The sequence below is a fragment of the Marmota flaviventris genome, chromosome 11 (assembly GCF_047511675.1).
Source record: "Marmota flaviventris isolate mMarFla1 chromosome 11, mMarFla1.hap1, whole genome shotgun sequence".
Lineage (NCBI taxonomy): Eukaryota > Metazoa > Chordata > Mammalia > Rodentia > Sciuridae > Marmota > Marmota flaviventris.
This window is the reverse complement of record NC_092508.1, coordinates 50,297,111-50,314,613: the sequence shown is the minus strand read 5'-3', so window position 1 is coordinate 50,314,613 and position 17,503 is coordinate 50,297,111. Positions and strand designations below refer to the sequence as shown.

At 34.5% G+C, this 17,503-nt stretch overlaps 1 protein-coding gene across 1 annotated transcript; it reads left to right on the top strand.

The window, feature by feature from the left end:
* Positions 1-251: 251 nt before the first annotated feature.
* Positions 252-16,619, top strand: Dusp19 (dual specificity phosphatase 19). Its single transcript, XM_027943989.2, has 4 exons — positions 252-658; positions 5,649-5,695; positions 9,158-9,310; positions 16,212-16,619. The coding sequence occupies exons 1-4, from the start codon at positions 433-435 to the stop codon at positions 16,440-16,442; spliced, it is 657 nt and encodes a 218-aa protein (XP_027799790.1). The 5' UTR covers positions 252-432; the 3' UTR covers positions 16,443-16,619.
* Positions 16,620-17,503: the final 884 nt, after the last annotated feature.

Here is a 17,503-nt window from a genome sequence, read left to right as displayed (position 1 = left end):
ACTAAACCAACCGAACATATCCACAAAGTCACTGCCTTTAAAGAGCTGGAAGATAGCATCCCTCTCTCCAATTCAGTCTTATACTTTAGCATTCTACGTGTATAGTGAAGATAGATTCTGACGACTCTCCAGCCGATCGCTTCTCCCTTGCAGGAAAAACGCAGGTTTCGAGCCAAACAGGAAAAAGAATCAGCACCCAATCGGCGCCCATTTCTCAGTGGCCAATCAAATGTCGCCTTACATCGCGGCTGTGGGAAAAAGACTGTTGGACTGTTCAGGTCTCCTGGGGTGTGGTGGCTACCTAACGCCTCACCTGGGGAGGCAAGCGCCCCGCGGCTGTATTTATTACCTGAGCAATAAGGGACGAGGAGTTCAGCCCTTCTCTGTGCTTGCTGGATTTGCTTGCATTTGTTCCCAGCCACTGCTCATGTAATGCACTCCCTTAGCCAGGAAATTAAAGCATTCTCCCGGAATAATCTCAGGAAGCAATGCACCAGGGTGACAACGCTAACTGGAAAGAAAATTATAGAAACATGGAAAGATGCCAGAATTCATGTTGTGGAAGAAGTACAGCCAAGCGAGGGGGTTGGTTGTGGTTATGTGCAGGACCTTAGCTTGGACCTGCAAGTTGGCGTTATTAAGCCATGGTTGCTTCTGGGTAAGTCACTGAGTTAAAACTAAATTACTTTCTCAGGAAACCTCACCTCCTTATGTGCCTGTACTGTCAGCTATGCTATCAAAACATTGAAATGTTTCCTTTTTTTTTTTTGAATATGGAACTTCCATTATACACATAGAGAAGTTTCTGTACCCACATTATGCCCATAAGAAGCATGGATTCTAGTAGCCCTTAGCACCTTGAATTTTTTAAAAAAGCTTCCCCCGCCCTATTTTTTCTAACTTATCTGGAGCAAAACAGACAGATATTGTGTTTTCTAGAATTACAAAAGGCTATCTTTTGAAAGAATAAATTTAAAAGTTTTATTAGACAAAACAAGTAAGAAGCGATAAAGGTATAGAAAAGTTGTTTCAAACCTTATGGAATGCATCCCTCTGTGGCCACATCTCTTCATGGTGTCTTGGAGTTTTTAGGAGGAGTGCTTTTATTTTATAGCTGTGAGTCTGATGGTTTTATGATTTCTTGTTATGTAGAAATACTGAACCATGCGTACTCTGAAATACAACTAGGCGCAATTTCTCAGTTATTTGGCTGACATTGTAGCAATACTAGTTTGAAATACATCTAGGCGCAATTTCTCAGTTATTTGGCTGACATTGTAGTAATACTAGTTTAAAACAGTTGTGGTTACTTTTTATTATTTGCCAATTCAGAGTCTTTATGAACTTTGCTTATTTTTTTAATGTGACTTTATCCAAATGGAGTTGATCAAGCTTCTGTTCTTAGATTGGAGTTGGAATCCTCCCCAAGATCTTGGGAGAGTTTTGGGAGGGGTTTTTGAAACCAGTCTCCTCTCTGGACTAGGAAATAGGACACTTTGATCAGGCACAACCTTCTTTCTTTTGAAAGACAGAGGGACCTTTTTGTCTAGTTATAAGTGCCTTATTCCTAAGGGATCCATGATATGTGCATATAAAGTTCTTCCACATGAATGATGCAGGGGTTGTTTCTGTCTGGACTTGGTTTCTATCAGGGAGTCTGGAGTTGTTTCCAGGTTAGTTTTAAAAGCTTCCTTCACCTCACCAAAGACCCACAGTTTCTTCTCAGCAATGCATACCATGGTGCTATGCAGAAAATGGAGAGCTGTAAAAATGTAATCTGTCTTTTTCAGTTAGTTTATAGACAGAGTCTAATGAATTACTGTATTTAAAAAAATCTCACATTGGCCCTTGAACCATCCAACAGGTGGATAAAAGATCTTAGTAAGCATTTTTGTCCTAAGTTTTGCAAATTATGGTTTTACGACAAAAACCACTGGGACTTTTGATAAATGTAACTTGATTTGAAAACAGAAATTTCCATTTCTTCTGGGTAGTTTAAAGGCACACTAATTATTTCCTATATCCATTCAGCTAAGGTGTCTAAATTGGTGACATTTTAGAGATTTTTCTCTTCCATTCCCCATAAAAAGCATGAGGTACTTTATGTGGTTTATATATCTGAGATACAGGAAACGCAGGATTCTTGGGAGGCAGATAATATTTTAAATTTGTATAAATTTGTGTAGCACTTTATTAGATAAAATCTTTCATAAATATCCTGTTATCGAATCCTCATAGTAAGTTAAGTTCCTATTTTAATTCACTAATGAATGTTTACTATTATTAATTTTTTCAAATAAAACGTTTCTTTAGAATATCATTTATTTTCTTCTGTGGTAATATAATAACTTTTGGTTTTGTTTTGTGATTATGAAAATAGTGATTTGTAAATTTAAAATATGTTATCAGAGTATATACATTGTTTGATATTTTCATTAAAATGATTTCTTTGAAAAATACAAACGGGCTCTAGAGATGTTGCATAGCCTGTGTCTTATGATTTCTACACTTTGATTGCCAAACATCTAACTTATTAGAAGCCTCAGTACCAATAGTCTATAATATATACTCTTTCTAAATTAGTATGTCATCTGTAATATTTAAATAATAATCCTTACCTATGCTAATGAATATTGGAGTGGTTGTGTCAATGTAAAATATAACTAGCTTTTTACTAGTTATATTGTTCAGTTGTATTCCCATTCATTAATTCTTTTAAAAAATTATACAATAAAATTGATTTGGTATAGTTCTACGAATCTTTTTTTGGGAGGTGCTATGGATCAAACCCAAGGCCTCACACATATGCAGGCAATCACTCTATCACTGAGTTACATCCTAGCCCAGTTTATACATCATAACACAAGTATAGATTTATGTAACCACTGTTAAAATAGAATGCTTTAATTTCATTTAAATTAATTTGCAAAAGGATGATATTTTGCTTTTCCAAAACAATGGTTTTTAAAATAACTCATTTTAGAATATATGATTTTCAGTATTTATTACTGAAATTCTAACACAAAGGTGGGTGCAGTGGTGCATGTCTGTAATCCTAACGACATGGGAGGCTAATGGAGAGGGTCGAAAGTTCATCATTAGCCTCAGCAATTTGGTGAGGCCTTGTCTCAAAATAAAAAATAAAAAGGGCTTGAGATGCGACTCAGTGATTAAGCACCCCTGGATTCAACCCCTCTTACTGTACCCTCCCCCCAAAATTTAACACAAGACTGCAACACAAAGCATCCTTTTAAAATAGGAGAAAAGCTGATGTTTGTATCTAAAATTTAGAGAGAATGAACTTGCACTGAATATTATCAAGTATCATATGAAAAACACAAATTGATTGCCTGAAGTCATTTCTGTTGGCTTCAATGGTTTCCTCATGCTACTAACAGTCATTTAATTTTCTTTTTGTTTGGAAAGACAGAACATACAAGTTACTTTTTTTTTTTTTTGCCTCAGGAATATTAGTTTATATCAATATAGCTAGCTCTGAAATATAATCTACTTGCTCTGTATTTGGTGTGTGTGTATGTTTAATTGAAAGTATTAAAGCATTCAATGTAAAAAATATGTATGATAATGACAGTATAGAGTAAAAAAGAAAGAATTTTATTTAAGTCGTGTTTCAGTTTGTGCTATTTTAAGAAATGGAGAATTATTATTTAAAAAATGACTTGCATATTAAACTGCCAAATTTAAGTTAAACTTATTTGAATCCCCCCCTCCCAAGATGATTAGGACTTCCTGCAGTGGAAAACTAAGAATTTCTTTTAAATTATGAAATATTTCAAATTTATAGAAAATTATGGAAAATAATATAACAATTAGGTATCTACTATCCAGCTTTAATAAACATTTATAGTTTGATAGGCCAACTTTTAAGTAGAATAAAGCTGAATGTTTGGCTCAGTAAAGAGCCTGTGAGTTTAATTATCATTAAGAGAATATTAGCCAAATAGTATACTTTCTGGGCCCTTGGCTACCTGAGATCATTAATAAAAGCTGGCTGATTTCCTAGGCAACTAAGGTGAGAAAAACACTGTTTATGGAAATAGAACCTAATTCAGGAAAGTAAATGTTTGAAACTCTTAAATTCAATGCCCTATTCTTTCAATATAAAATTTGCTTTATTTTAACACGTTATTCTCATGTAAGATTTGCTAATTAACTAGAGCCAGTTTCCAAGTGTGGGAGAACTGGAAAGCCCACTTGGATAGAAAGATTCTATAAAAAGAGAACAGCCCTAGTGGTAGGTGGATTGTGTGGGTGGAATCCTATAGATGTCTAAGCTACTGGGTGTTCCCAAACCAGCTGGCACTAAGTCATTTTGTGGTTGTGATTTTCATAATATCTTTTATAAATTATAAAAAAGAGGTGTTTATTGTAAAAAATTCAAATGAGGGCTGGGGTTGCGGCTCACTGGTAGAGTGTTCGCCTAGCATGCATGAGGCACTGGGTTAGATCCTTAGCACCACATAAAAATAAAATAAAGGGGGCTGGGATTGTGGCTCAGCAGTAGAGCACTCGCCTAGCACAGGCGGAACTCAGGTTCAGATCTCAGCACAACATAAAAATAAAGGCATTGTGTTGTGTCCATCTTCAAAAAAAAAAAAAAAAGATTCTCTCTGTCTTTAAAAGAAAATAATAATAAAATAAAATAAAGGTATTGTGTCTACCTACAACTAAAATAAGTATAAAAAAATAAAAAAGATATTGTGTCCACCTAAAACTAAAAAATAAATATGAAAAAAATACAAATGAATATAAAGAAAAATATCACCTATCACCACCACTATTAATATTATGTTCTATATACTTCCTATTTTCAAAGCATAAGTTTTTGGTCTTTATAAAAATCTGTGATGATATTTTGTAGGCTGCTTTTAATTACTTTAAATATTGAGAACTTGGTAAGTGTGATGGCATACACCTGTAATTCCAGCAGTTTGCAAGGCTGAGGCAGTAGGATCTCAAGTTTGAGTTCAGCCTCATCAGTTTAGCAAAACTTTGCCTGAAAATAAATAAGTAAATGTAAAGGGCTGGGGATGTAGTTCAGTGGTAGAGCACCTGGGGTTTAATAATAATAAAATAAAATGTATTGAGAACTTGTTTCCACACTGTAGATATTCTTTATTTCTTATGTATGTTTCCCTACATAATTATGCATTTTTATTTAACTGAGTCTCTTTATTGGACCTTTAGTTGTTTTTGTTTTGTTTTTTTGCATTATAAACAATACTATGATGAGCATCCTTATAGATAATTATTGCAACATGTATAACTTTTAGGACAAATTCTTAGAATTGGGAAAGTCTAAGGGTATAAACAAGTTTAATCTTTTGTGATGATATTAACAAACTGCTATTCAGAAAATTAAACTGAATTGGTGCTGGAGTTGTGGCTCAGTGGTAGAGTGCTCGCCTAGCGTGAACGAGCTGCTGGGTTCGATCCTCAGCACCACATAAAAATAAATAAAATAAAGGTATTGTGTCCAACTACAACTAAAACAATATTAAAAGAAAATTAAACTGAAGTCCTCCCAAGTTGTTGTTGTTAAAGAGTTAACTAATGGATTTGTTGTACAAGTTTATATAAAAAGTCAGGATGGTTATGTTGAAGGTGATATGATTTATTTCTTATAGGGTCACAAGATGCTGCTCATGACCTGGATGTACTGAAAAAGCACAAGGTAAAAAAATGCTTCAAGTCTGGCACCACATATAGGAAGTGTTTTAATTGTTATATTTATTTAGGAAAATTGTATTGGCCCATATTTGGTATATTTCAGTTTAATTGTTAACATTTTGGCTGTCATTTTAATAAAATTCCATATAACATAATTGCATCTAATTAAAATATGTGAATCTGTAATCTCTTTTCAATTTTATATTCTGTCTCCCTCACATATCCTCATGAACCTGATCTTGGAGACATATCTTTCTTGCCTCTGCTTAAGCAGTTCCTCTGTGTAGGATGATAGACTTGACTTCATCTCTGCTTATCAAAGACCTACTCATGCTTTGAGTCCAACTCACATGCTGCCTCTTCCAATCCCATTTTTTATCACACAAGCGATGTGATTTATTACTTATTTTCAGAATTTACTTCAAAATTTTTTTAGCCATCTACCATTGTGTCAAGCACCGTTTCAGATCATAGAATTGCTATGGTTTGAGGAATGCAGGAGATTCCTGCTCACATGAAGCTTATGCTCTGACTGGCAGAGAAGGAAAAGAAAACTGCTGTAACGTGTTGTGTGCTTTGATGTGGGTAGTGCAGGCTGTCATAGGAATGCTTAGGAGATGATGCCCTCAACCGGTGCTTGTCTTGTTTGCAGATAGGAGAGTTGACGAGGAAGTAGTATTGAAATTTTGCTTTGAATGGGGGACAGGGACAGTCAGAACAGTATCTGGATAGAAGAATTAGTACAAGTGAAGCCCCAGAAGCAGGAGGAAAGCTGATGCTTTCGGGGACAGAAAAGAACTGAAGTGGAGAGTGTGAGAAAGAAACCAGTATCCTGTCTTATTTTCCAGAATGTTCAGAAAATATCAAGCACCTTCTTTGTGCTAGTCCCCTTTCTAGCTACAGGAAATATGGAAATGAATAAGCACTAGGGTGTCTGCACTTAAAATATGATATTTTCAGATGTGAATGTGTTCTTTAAAATAAGTAAAATAAGGCAATGAGGTAGTGGCAGGGGGTAACTTGGGTTCACCTAGAACTATCTGAGGCTGGGACATTTCATTTGAGACCTTATGATAGTCAGTCATAGCCTCAATGGGAAATGGCACTTCAGGCTGAGAGAATAGCAAATGTGAAGGATCTTGGGAGCAAGTTCTGTAATCTCTTCTTCCCCTTTAACCCTGTGACAATTGATTATAGCTCTTAACACCTTCTGCCTTATTTTATTATCACTGATAAACATGTTTTCCCCTCCTCTATTAGTAAGCAGACTTGTCAAGAATAAAGACCTGGGGATGTGCTCGCACTGGATTCGATCCTCAGCACCACATAAATGTAAAATAAAGATGTTCTGTCTACCTATAACTAAAAAATAAATATTAAAAAAGAATAAAGTCCTTATATTCTATTTATCTTTGTTATCCACTGCTTGGTTAAAAAAATGAATTGAGGATTAAAAAAATGTATGTGATAAACAACTTGCAATCATTTCTCCAAGGAAAATAATTACTAATCAGTTCATTAATTAATCTAATGTTTTTATTTGTCAGCTTACTGCCTTGTGTTTAACCAGGCTCTCCTTAGTTTGTTATACTTACTACCACCCAACAAAGAGAAATAATGGCCTTCAATTACATAAGAATATGAGAATCACTGCAGTTCCTAACAGGAAATATTGTATAACAATATTTTAACAAAGGTAGAACATGTTTCAAAGTCTTACATACACTGACAGATTGTTGTTGAAATGACAAATGGAATTTGATAATTTTTGTGTTGGCAAGTGATTTTCTTCTTTCTCCTCTTATGTTGCACTAGTTCATTCATCCTAGAGATGTGAAACAAGAGGCTGTTTAAAAGATACTGCTATGTCTGTTCATAGTGACAGTGTTAATAGTGCTTGGAGAAAGCAGAGTTAAACTAAGTTGCTGAATAGAGTGTTCTAGAAAAATTTAAGGGTGCTGCCAAACAAAATTATAAAGAATGGCACATTTCAAAGTGACATCGTAGGATTTAAGTAAAATGGTATAACCAGTGGAAGTTCTCTTGTGGAGGACCACTTCAGAAATTTCTATAGGAATTTAATTTTAATGTTTAGAAATGGTAATAATGGTTGCATATATTAATGTGCTCTTTGAGTGCCCTGGTGTGTGCCTAATAAAGTACTTTGGAAGATGAAAAACTAAGTGTAACATAAAAAATGTTCCAAGTAAAATTGCAGCAGTGGTCATAATAACAAATTACTGAAAACAACCTTCCTGTCCATCAATAGGGAACTTGTTAAATAAACAATAGTACACTCATGACATAGAATATATAATAGCTATAAAACAGAAGAAAAAATAACTCTGCAAATACTGAGATGAGAGCAACTAAGAACAGAATAGGGAGGAAGAGCAGGAGAAGAAGATCACCATTAAACAGGGTCGAGAGGCGGGAGGGAAAGAGAGAGAGAAGGGAAATTGCATGGTAAAGGAAGGAGACCCTCACTGTTATACAAAATTACATATAAGAGGAAGTGAGGGGAAAGGGGAAAAAAACAAGAGAGAGAAATGAGTTACAGTAGATGGGGTAGAGAGAGAAGATGGGAGGAGAGGGGAGGGGAGGGGAGGGGAGGGGGGATAGTAGAGGATAGGAAGGGCAGCAGAATACAACAGACACTAGTATGGCAGTATGTAAAAAAGTGGACGTGGAACCGATGTGAATCTGCAATATGTATACGGGGTAAAAATGGGAGTTCATAATCTGCTTGAATCAAATGTATGAAATATGATATGTCAAGAGCTTTGTAATGTTTTGAACAACTAATAATAAAATTAAAAAAAAAAACAAATACTGAGATGAACAGGAATTACAATTCCAACAGAGAACACGTGGAATGTATGTTTTGAATCACCTCTTTAAAAGCCCTCTGTTCCTAGCTGGTTGTGGTGGCGCATGTTTATAATCCCAGCAGCTTGGAAGGCTAAGGCAGGAAGATCATGAGTTCAAAGCCAGCCTCAGCAATTTAGTGAGGCCTTAAGTAACTCAGCGAGACCCTGTCTTTAAATAAAATACGAAAAAGGGCTGGGGATGTGGCTCAGTGGTTAAGCACCCCTGGATTCACTCCCCAGTATCAAAGACAAACAAAAAACACCTGTTCCTGCTGATGGGCAGAATAACAGCCTTTGGGACAGGAGTCCCTGTGTTTTTCCTTTGCAAAGCAAAACCTTCGTTTTCCTCTTTTTTTTTTTTTCTGAAAAACATGTCCTCGTTATTGGATTGGCATCAGGGACAAGGACTAAGCTTTTGGCAACACAGCCAGCTTATTATTTTGAGAAGATGAAGCCATAGAGAATCCTCTGAGAACAGAGAAAAAGTCCCCCTTTTACAAAGGATAACATCTATAAAGGAAGTTTCAACATTTAAGGCTCTCTTTCTCTTTGTTCAAGAAAGAGAAAGTAAATTCATCTTTTTCTTTCTCTTTAAGGTGACTCATATTCTTAATGTTGCATATGGAGTTGAGAATGCTTTCTTCAGTGAGTTTACATATAAAAGCATTTCTATATTGGACCTTCCTGAAACCAATATCCTGTCTTATTTTCCAGAATGTTTTGAATTCATTGAACAAGCAAAAATGAAGGTAAGTTTTGTTTTTATCCATAGTTCTTCCAAAGCAGACATTTGAAAGTATGGGTCCATTATCCAGTCTTTATTCTTTTTTCAATTAATTTGTGAAGAACCTTTATGAAATTTTCAGTTCTCTAATGGCTCATTCCTCAATAAGACTTTTACTTCTCACATTGAGTTTCTTATTTTCTTATGCCTAACTGAGAAAATAGGAATTAGAAAATTCTACTGAATTTTCCTGAAAATATAGATCTAATTCAAACTACTAAGTAGGTAGTTAGATTTCTTTTGAGTGTTTATAACCATTTGACTTCTAAGTAATTTGCAAAATAACCATAGCTACTGGATAGAAATTAGTCTCATTAGTATATTTATAATGATTAATCTGCATTTATTTGACTGATTTTTAACAATGGAATTTTAAAGCAATCTAAGAGGACTAAATATGCATTGCTTCACTGAGATTGTATGAAAATGGCAATCAGAAGCTCTCCTTTGGTTTTGTGACTTCAGAAGATCAACAGACAATATAATATTTTAATCTTGGTATTGGATCCAAGTCAACATTCTAACAGGCTGGACTTCTAGGTTGGCTATTACCAATAATTATACCTTGAGATGATATAATTTTTAGTCAGTAAATATTTCTTACAAAATTTATGTAGAATAAGTGGATAGGAAGGTAGGCATACTTAGAGAAAGAAGAAGCACTTCTGGAGCACCCAACGATGACAGTTGGGGTTAGAATCCTGTTTAATTGAATCCGGTCTAATGGTTTTCCTGCTATTTCCTCTTCTTCCCTTTTCTCTCCATTTCTCCTTTCCTCTCTTTCACATAGTAATATTTATTGGGTGGTTTATGTGCCTAGCACTATTTTAGGTCCCCTACAACTAGATTACCCAGAAAATGTAAAGCTCAACAACTATTCATTAGCCTTATTTAATAGCAGATATTTGGATGGAAACAAAGGAATAGGCTTTCTGATTCAAAGACTAATATTTGTCATTTTGTTCTCTTGCAAAAAAATTATTTATAGACTCTAGATTGTAATATTTCAGTGTACCAGTTAATAGTGTTAAAAATCAAAATGATCCTATTGACTCAGGAGAGTGAGGCAGGAGGATCTCAAGTTCAAGGCCAGTCTCTGCAACTTAACAAGACTTTGTCTTAATATAAAAAATAGAAAGGGCTGGGGATATAGCAAAGTGGTAGAGTATCCCTGGATTCAGTCCCCAGGACCACAAAAAAAAAGATGAGTTTCTCTGTTAGCTGCATCTCAAAGGGGATATAGAATACATCTTAGATGGACAAGTGTATATATCATCCATACTCATATTAAAATTGGAAGAGATTTATGATTTGTAAGTAAATATTGGAGAAGGTAATATTATCTTTTAAAAAAGCAAGAAATTGAGTATTCTAAGTTTGGGAATTTAAAATTTTTTTAAATTTAAAAAAGTTTGCTTTAATTTTGACTGGAGTTTATTAGAATGGTTTTTAGCTTGAATTTCTTAAAAACAGAGCCTGAGGTCTGGGGTTATAGCTCAGTGGTAGAATGCTCCCCTAGCATATGCAGAGCCCTGTGTTCGCTCCTCAGCACCACATAAAAAAAATAAAATAAAGGTATTGTGTCCAACTACAACTAAAAAATAAATATTTAAAAAAAAAAACAACAACAACAGAGCCTGAGGCAAGGATTATGAGCTGATGCTTAATTTGAGTAGTATCATCCCATAGGCAGTGAGAGTGAGAGGAAAGGGAAATGATTTCAGGTAGGATTAGAAGTTGTGTAAGATGATCAAGACCTTACCGAGCATAATTTTACAATAAGCTGACAGGGAAATAGTTGGTTATTCCATAGGCATGGCTTCTCTACCACTCAAGATATCTTCAAATAGGCAATATAAAGAAACTGCATTTTACTACAGACTTTGGAAAGGAAGAGAAAGCATTTTTATCCCCTTTGCTCTGTCAGCTCATTTCCTGTTACAGTTTGCCAATAAGGAAGTAAATAACACTTCAATCCCAGGTTACAGTGTTCTACTGTTTTAGCAGCCAACTCAAAGCCAGATGCAGTACCTTCTGGTATGTCTTCTCATCCAAGGCCAGAGGTGACAAGAAAATCCAGAAATTGGAGTATGCCTATTTATCTCATGGGTACCAGTGGGGAATAGCATGGCCTTCCTTCTTAGACAAGCTAAACTTAATGGCACTAAGGGGAGGAGTCAACCATGGAGGTGGCAACCAAGGCGGATGGTCCATGAGATGACAGTGCCAAAGGAGTCTGAGAAGTTGATGTTTCTGATACAAATATGTTAGAATTCTACAATATGTTCTGATTTCTCAAGTCTGTGTTTTATACTGGGATCCTAACTTCACCCATTGTTTCCTTGCCTTGAACACTTTGTATATTTTACACTAATACATATTTAGCTTTATCAATAGAAATCTCCTCGTGGCTTTTTCTATTGTATACTGAAGTACTGTTGAATCTACTTAGCGACTTGCATATTTCAAAACTAACTTTCTAGGACCTAGTATCTTGTTTTCATCTTTTTACATACAAACCAAATATCTTCCATTTTCCCATGCTTTTCTCATTTTCCTCTGTACTAACCCTGTTTGGTTTGGTTTCTGTAGCCTTTTTCTCTCTCAACCTCATACACAATCTGTCAAGCGTATACCTTAAAGGGTATAGAACAGAAATACATGTGACAGAGAAGCAGTTATGGTAACCTCTATAACCTCAAGAGTTCTGTTAGGAAATAAATCTACTTGGCCTCTCTTTTTAAAAATTTTTGTGCAAAAGGTTTGGCTTGTTAGTATTAAAATGTGTATTTGATATTCCATATTTACTTTATTATTTATTTTATAATTATTTTTAAAACATTACATAAGCAATCTTAGAAAAATGGAAAATACAAATAAAATTTCAGATTACCTTACTCCCTTTCTTAGACATAACCACTGATAACATTTTGATATGTTTCTCTAGGCTTTTATCATTCATTCATTTCTTTATGTCATGTACAACTGTACTTTTATACAATTCATACTTTTTATAGCTTATTATTTATAATTAATATTATCAAATAAATTTTAATTTCTGCATAGTATTTTAGTGATTGGTGATTCTATAAGTTACTTACCTAATTTTCTTCTATGAGATATATGTATGAGCTGTTTTCAATTTTTTGTTCATTGTAAGAAAAGACTCATTAGAGAAGCATTACAAGTCTAAATAATTACCTAAATTCACTGAGTTTTTACATGCATTCTCTAGTTTGTTGCTCACTACTGTTTTCTGTTTTCCATGTGTGTTAATCCATTTTCCATTACTGGAACAAAATGTTTGAATATGAGTCACTTGGAAAGAAGACAGTTTTGGAGGTGGGAATGTTGTTGAAATCTGGGTTCTTGTCCCCAGTGCCAATCCAATAACAAGGACACGGTTTAGAGAAGAAAGGAAAAAGATGATTTATTGCTTTGCTAGCATAGGAAAAACATAGGAACTTCTGTCCCAAAGACTGTGATTCTGCCCATTAGCAGGAACAGGGGGCTTTAAAGAGGTGACTCAAAGGCTACATTCCACACATTCTCTGTCTGGAGTTCTAAGGGAGATAGTCATTTCTGAGATCTTCTGGTACCATCCACAAAGTCTGGATTACTTCATTCCTATGGTGAGTGTGTACTCAGGGACAGATAACTGCCTAGGTTGGAGAAGAAAGGTTATCTGTTTCCCCTGAGATTAGAGGGGAGAGATTAGGGAGGAGCAAGGAGAGGAAGAAGCATGTGGTTTTAAAAATGAGTTGCACCCTCTGGGTGCAGTGGCTCAGGAGGCTGAGACAGGAAGATCTCAAGTTCAAAGCCAGCCTCAGCAATTTAGTTAAGCAACTTAGTGAGACCCTGTCTCTAAATAAAATACAAAATAGCGCTGGGAATGTGGCTCAGTGGTCGAATGCCCCGAGTTCAATCCCCGGTACCAAAAAACAAAACAAAATTAATACTAATAATTTGCAGTGGCAGAGCAACAAGGGCTATATTCAAAGGATAAAGTGGACCACCATTACAGGAAGTCCAAACAGTGCTGGTACTGGGTCTGGCATGAACCTCGTAATGGATGGCATCATTATAGTGGGAACATTAGTTAAGAACTAATCAGGATTCCCAGGAAAACTACTTTAATCTCCTCAAGGCACATCCCAGTGACCTAAACACCTCCCACAAAGCCTCTCCTCTTTTTTTTTTTTTTTTTGTTTGTAGTGCTGGGGGTTGAACCAAGAGTTGATCTACTACTGAGCTACATCCCCCAGATCTTTTTTGTGTATTTATTTTTATTTTGAGACAGGGTTTTCCCAGGATGCTAAGGCTGGGCCTTGAACTGGTGATTCTTCTGTCTCAGCCTCCCAAGACTCTGGGATCACAGACATGCACCACCATATTCAGCTAAGGACCTACCTCTTAAAAGTTCACTGCCCCACAGCATTGCTACACTGGGGGCCAAACTTCCAACACAAAAAACCTTGTGGGACACACTCAAACCATATCGAAACCAAAGCACCATGTTTGTATTGACGAGTGTTAGCGCTCATAGTTATGAGTGCTTTCAAAGTGACTTGACCTGAGCTACTAAAAGTATGGTACAGTTCATTACTCAACTTCAGTGAGATAAGAGGGTTGCACCTGAGCTTTTCTTCATTCTTTGACACACTCTATCAAAGTGAGAGAAAGAGGGAGGGAGGGATTGAGCTACATACATACTATACACTCTAAAAAACAGTTGATTTTCATTCTACCACAGAATTTTATCTAATCATAGGCTGTTGTCAAGCACTTAAAGAACATATTATGCCCAAGTTTTATTGGAAATTATGTAAGGAAAAACTGGTTCAGTTAATCTATCAACAAATATCAATTATTTATTCTAGGAAGATGTGAGGGATCCAGCTTGTGGTTCTCATGGAGCTGAAAAGCTATTTGTGGAATTATGAGAACAAAGTATACTGGAAATAGAAAAAAAATGTAAATAGCATAGCATAATTATTATCTGTATATAGTAAAATGATGGCTTGGATTTTTGAGAGAACCAAATTTCCTTACAGAAATGCAGAATGAATCAATGTATTCACTTTGCATATATTTATGGAATATTTACTATGCACTAAAAACTGAGCATACAAGTATAGACAGAACATTCCTCCTGCCCTCATTGCACTTGGAGAAGGGCAATCTTTTTGATACAGAAGTCAGAGGTAATGGTATCAAGAAGAATAGAGGTCTTCCAGATAGAGGACAATAACAATTGCAAAGAAAAAATTGGGTTTATAAATTAGGTGTCTTTTTGTTTTTTTGAGTTCAGAAAAAAGAACATAAAGCCAATAATTTTTCTGGAAATACTTTTCCAAGACAATATGATACCTAAAGAATAATAAAAAGGTAGAAAATAGGTAAATAAAAACTGCAGGAAATCAGCTGTTATATGAAGAAAGTAGTAAGAGGGAAGATAATTATACTAACATTTCAAAACATTAACTAAAATTGGATGCACAGTTTATAACACTGAAAATAAATGTGGTTTCAAGTCTTGTGAACTTATAAAATAGAGATGACTAAGGAAATAATAAAAATGACATTGAAGGGTATCTCTTCCTTATTGAGCATATGATTATAAGCTTCTTTGTACTATCTAATTAATTTATTTTGAGCCAAATGATCATTAATAATTTTTAAGTTACTGTAATATAATTTTAAACATCAAGTCACAAAAATGAGCTATTGCTATATAGCAAGCAAACTTCCAGAGTATATAATGAATATTTTTTTTTTTGCTTTCCATGTGCAGATACAGTTAAAGTTTGAAAATGAATCATAGTTATCTATAAAACAACTTAAATTACATTTTTTGATATTAGAATTTTTAAAAAATTAACTAAGTTTTTGCTAGTCATTCTTGAAAGGAGATGCACTTGCAAATTATTGCAACAGTTATGGAAATAATTTTGCATTGGATATGTGAATGTGAGAAAACTGCCATACAAAAGTAAAATAATCCAATGAACCATAATAACAATATTATTAATGTACGCTTTTGGTAGAGGATTTTCAGTAAGTTTTTCCCCTCCCCACTTTTCCTTCTTGTACTAAATAAAGAATCAGGAATTGAAATAACTGAAATGTTGAATTCTTTAGGGTGTGCTCACAGTTCACTACATTTCATCTAGATCATTAACTTTTTAAAAGCCTGAGATAGGCCAAGCTGTATCAAAGCTATTTCATCAGATCTATCACATTCATTATTGATACAATATTGCCCCCATCAGCATTGGTCTTGCACTGTGTCCCTTTTCACCTGGAAAGTATCATTTTCAAGTTACCTGAAACGTTTTTCATTGATTGACCTCATGCTGGTGCCCGATTACCTTTTCCACTTTGCATTGGTGAAAGCTATTTGTGTCATCGTTTTATTACCTCATAAGTTTAAATATTTTAACCTACTTTCTTCCACAATAAAATAATATCCAAGAGTAGAAAAAAACTTGCTTTGGTGATCATTTTATATAAAGATTTCCAAGCCAATGACACTAGTTTTTGTATGGGAATATGATGGTTACTTGGAATGTCTCTTTCTGTTTAGTTTATGAATGTGATTTTATTTATGTTTCTATGTGTATTTTCTGTGATTTTTCTCCTTTTTATGTATATATGAGTAGTACTACTTTACTAGATTACTTAATAAAAGATATTGTTTCAATACCGGGGCAGAGAGGTGGAGTGGAGGTTGGTTGATTGATTACTTGATTGATTTTGATAAAATCAAAGTAGGGTGCTTACTTTATAATTTTATGTACATAGGAATGTAAAATCAACTTAATAGTCTTTCTCAAATGAATAACGGATATTTTATTTTATTGCAGGATGGTGTGGTTCTTGTTCATTGTAATGCAGGGGTTTCCAGGGCTGCTGCAATTGTAATAGGCTTCCTGATGAATTCTGAAGAAATTTCATTTACCAGTGCTTTTGCTTTGGTGAAAAATGCAAGACCTTCTATATGTCCAAATTCTGGCTTCGTGGAGCAACTTCGTACATATCAAGAAAGCAATAAGTATGACAAAATACCACAATTGGAAAGTGGCAACAGTTCATGAGTTGCATTCTAAATGCAGATGATAGACTAATGTAATATCTGAATTGGCCTCTGTAACTGTCCTTTCCTCTTTAGGAGAGTAGACTACTAAATTTCCTTTTATCTTACTTTTTACAAGTGGAAATGGAAATCAATTTGATTGTCCTGAGCTAGTATATGAATAAATTTTTAAATTATATTACTTTCTGTTATTATGATGTTTGGTAAAGTTAATTAGTAAGAGAAAATAACAGTGAATTATGAATCATTGATTTTTACAGAAGAAAATTTTTAAATTTAAATTCTATATTATAGCATGGAAAGAATAATGAAGCCTTTAGTATTTTTCTATTCTAACACCTGTTTTCATGAGTGAAAAAACTTGAATGCTACTTGACATACTGTTTTAGAGAAAGGTAAATTTTTTGTAAAGAATATTTTAAAGATTAAAAATGAATACCTTCAACCTCCCAAAAGAGTCCCAGAATCTAAAGGTTTATACAGCATTTATGTAATAGTAACTAGGTATGGTGGCATGTGCCTATAATTCCAGCAACTCAGGAGGCTGAGGCAGGAAGATTGCAAATTTGAGGCCAGCCTGGCCAATTTAGACCCTGTCTAACAAATAAATGAATAAATAAATAAACAAACAAATAAAACAAGGGCTGGGTTTGTAGTTTAGTGGTAAAGAAGTGTCCCTGTGTTCATTCCCAATTACCAAACAACAACAACAATTATATAGTGGTTGCAATATAGATAAAATTTTAAAATTCTTCCATGAAAATTAATAACCACTTTTTGGTTTTCAATTCTATTACCTGCATTTTTCATTTTGAATGCTTTCTCTTACATAATTATGATGTTACAATTCTTTAACTAGATAACATAGTCTCTTACATTTTGTTTTTTTATCTTAGATACCTAGCATTCTGTTTAGGGATCTTATGTCATAATTTTTTTGATCTTCTTGGATGTGTGGGAAAATGTTTTATACTAAAAGTTTACTTTTTAGGTGTGATTTGGGTAAGAGCTATTTTCTAGCTTAGTATTTTGCAGGACAAGATGTTTTAAGGAAAGAAAAGT

Bases quoted from the DNA above. Each gene is read 5' to 3' on its own strand.
- Dusp19 (XM_027943989.2), top strand. From the start codon at position 433: ATGCACTCCCTTAGCCAGGAAATTAAAGCATTCTCCCGGAATAATCTC. The intron at 5,696-9,157 runs GTAAAAAAATGC...TTTCTCTTTAAG, and splicing joins ATGTACTGAAAAAGCACAAG to GTGACTCATATTCTTAATGT. The intron at 9,311-16,211 runs GTAAGTTTTGTT...ATTTTATTGCAG, and splicing joins TTGAACAAGCAAAAATGAAG to GATGGTGTGGTTCTTGTTCA.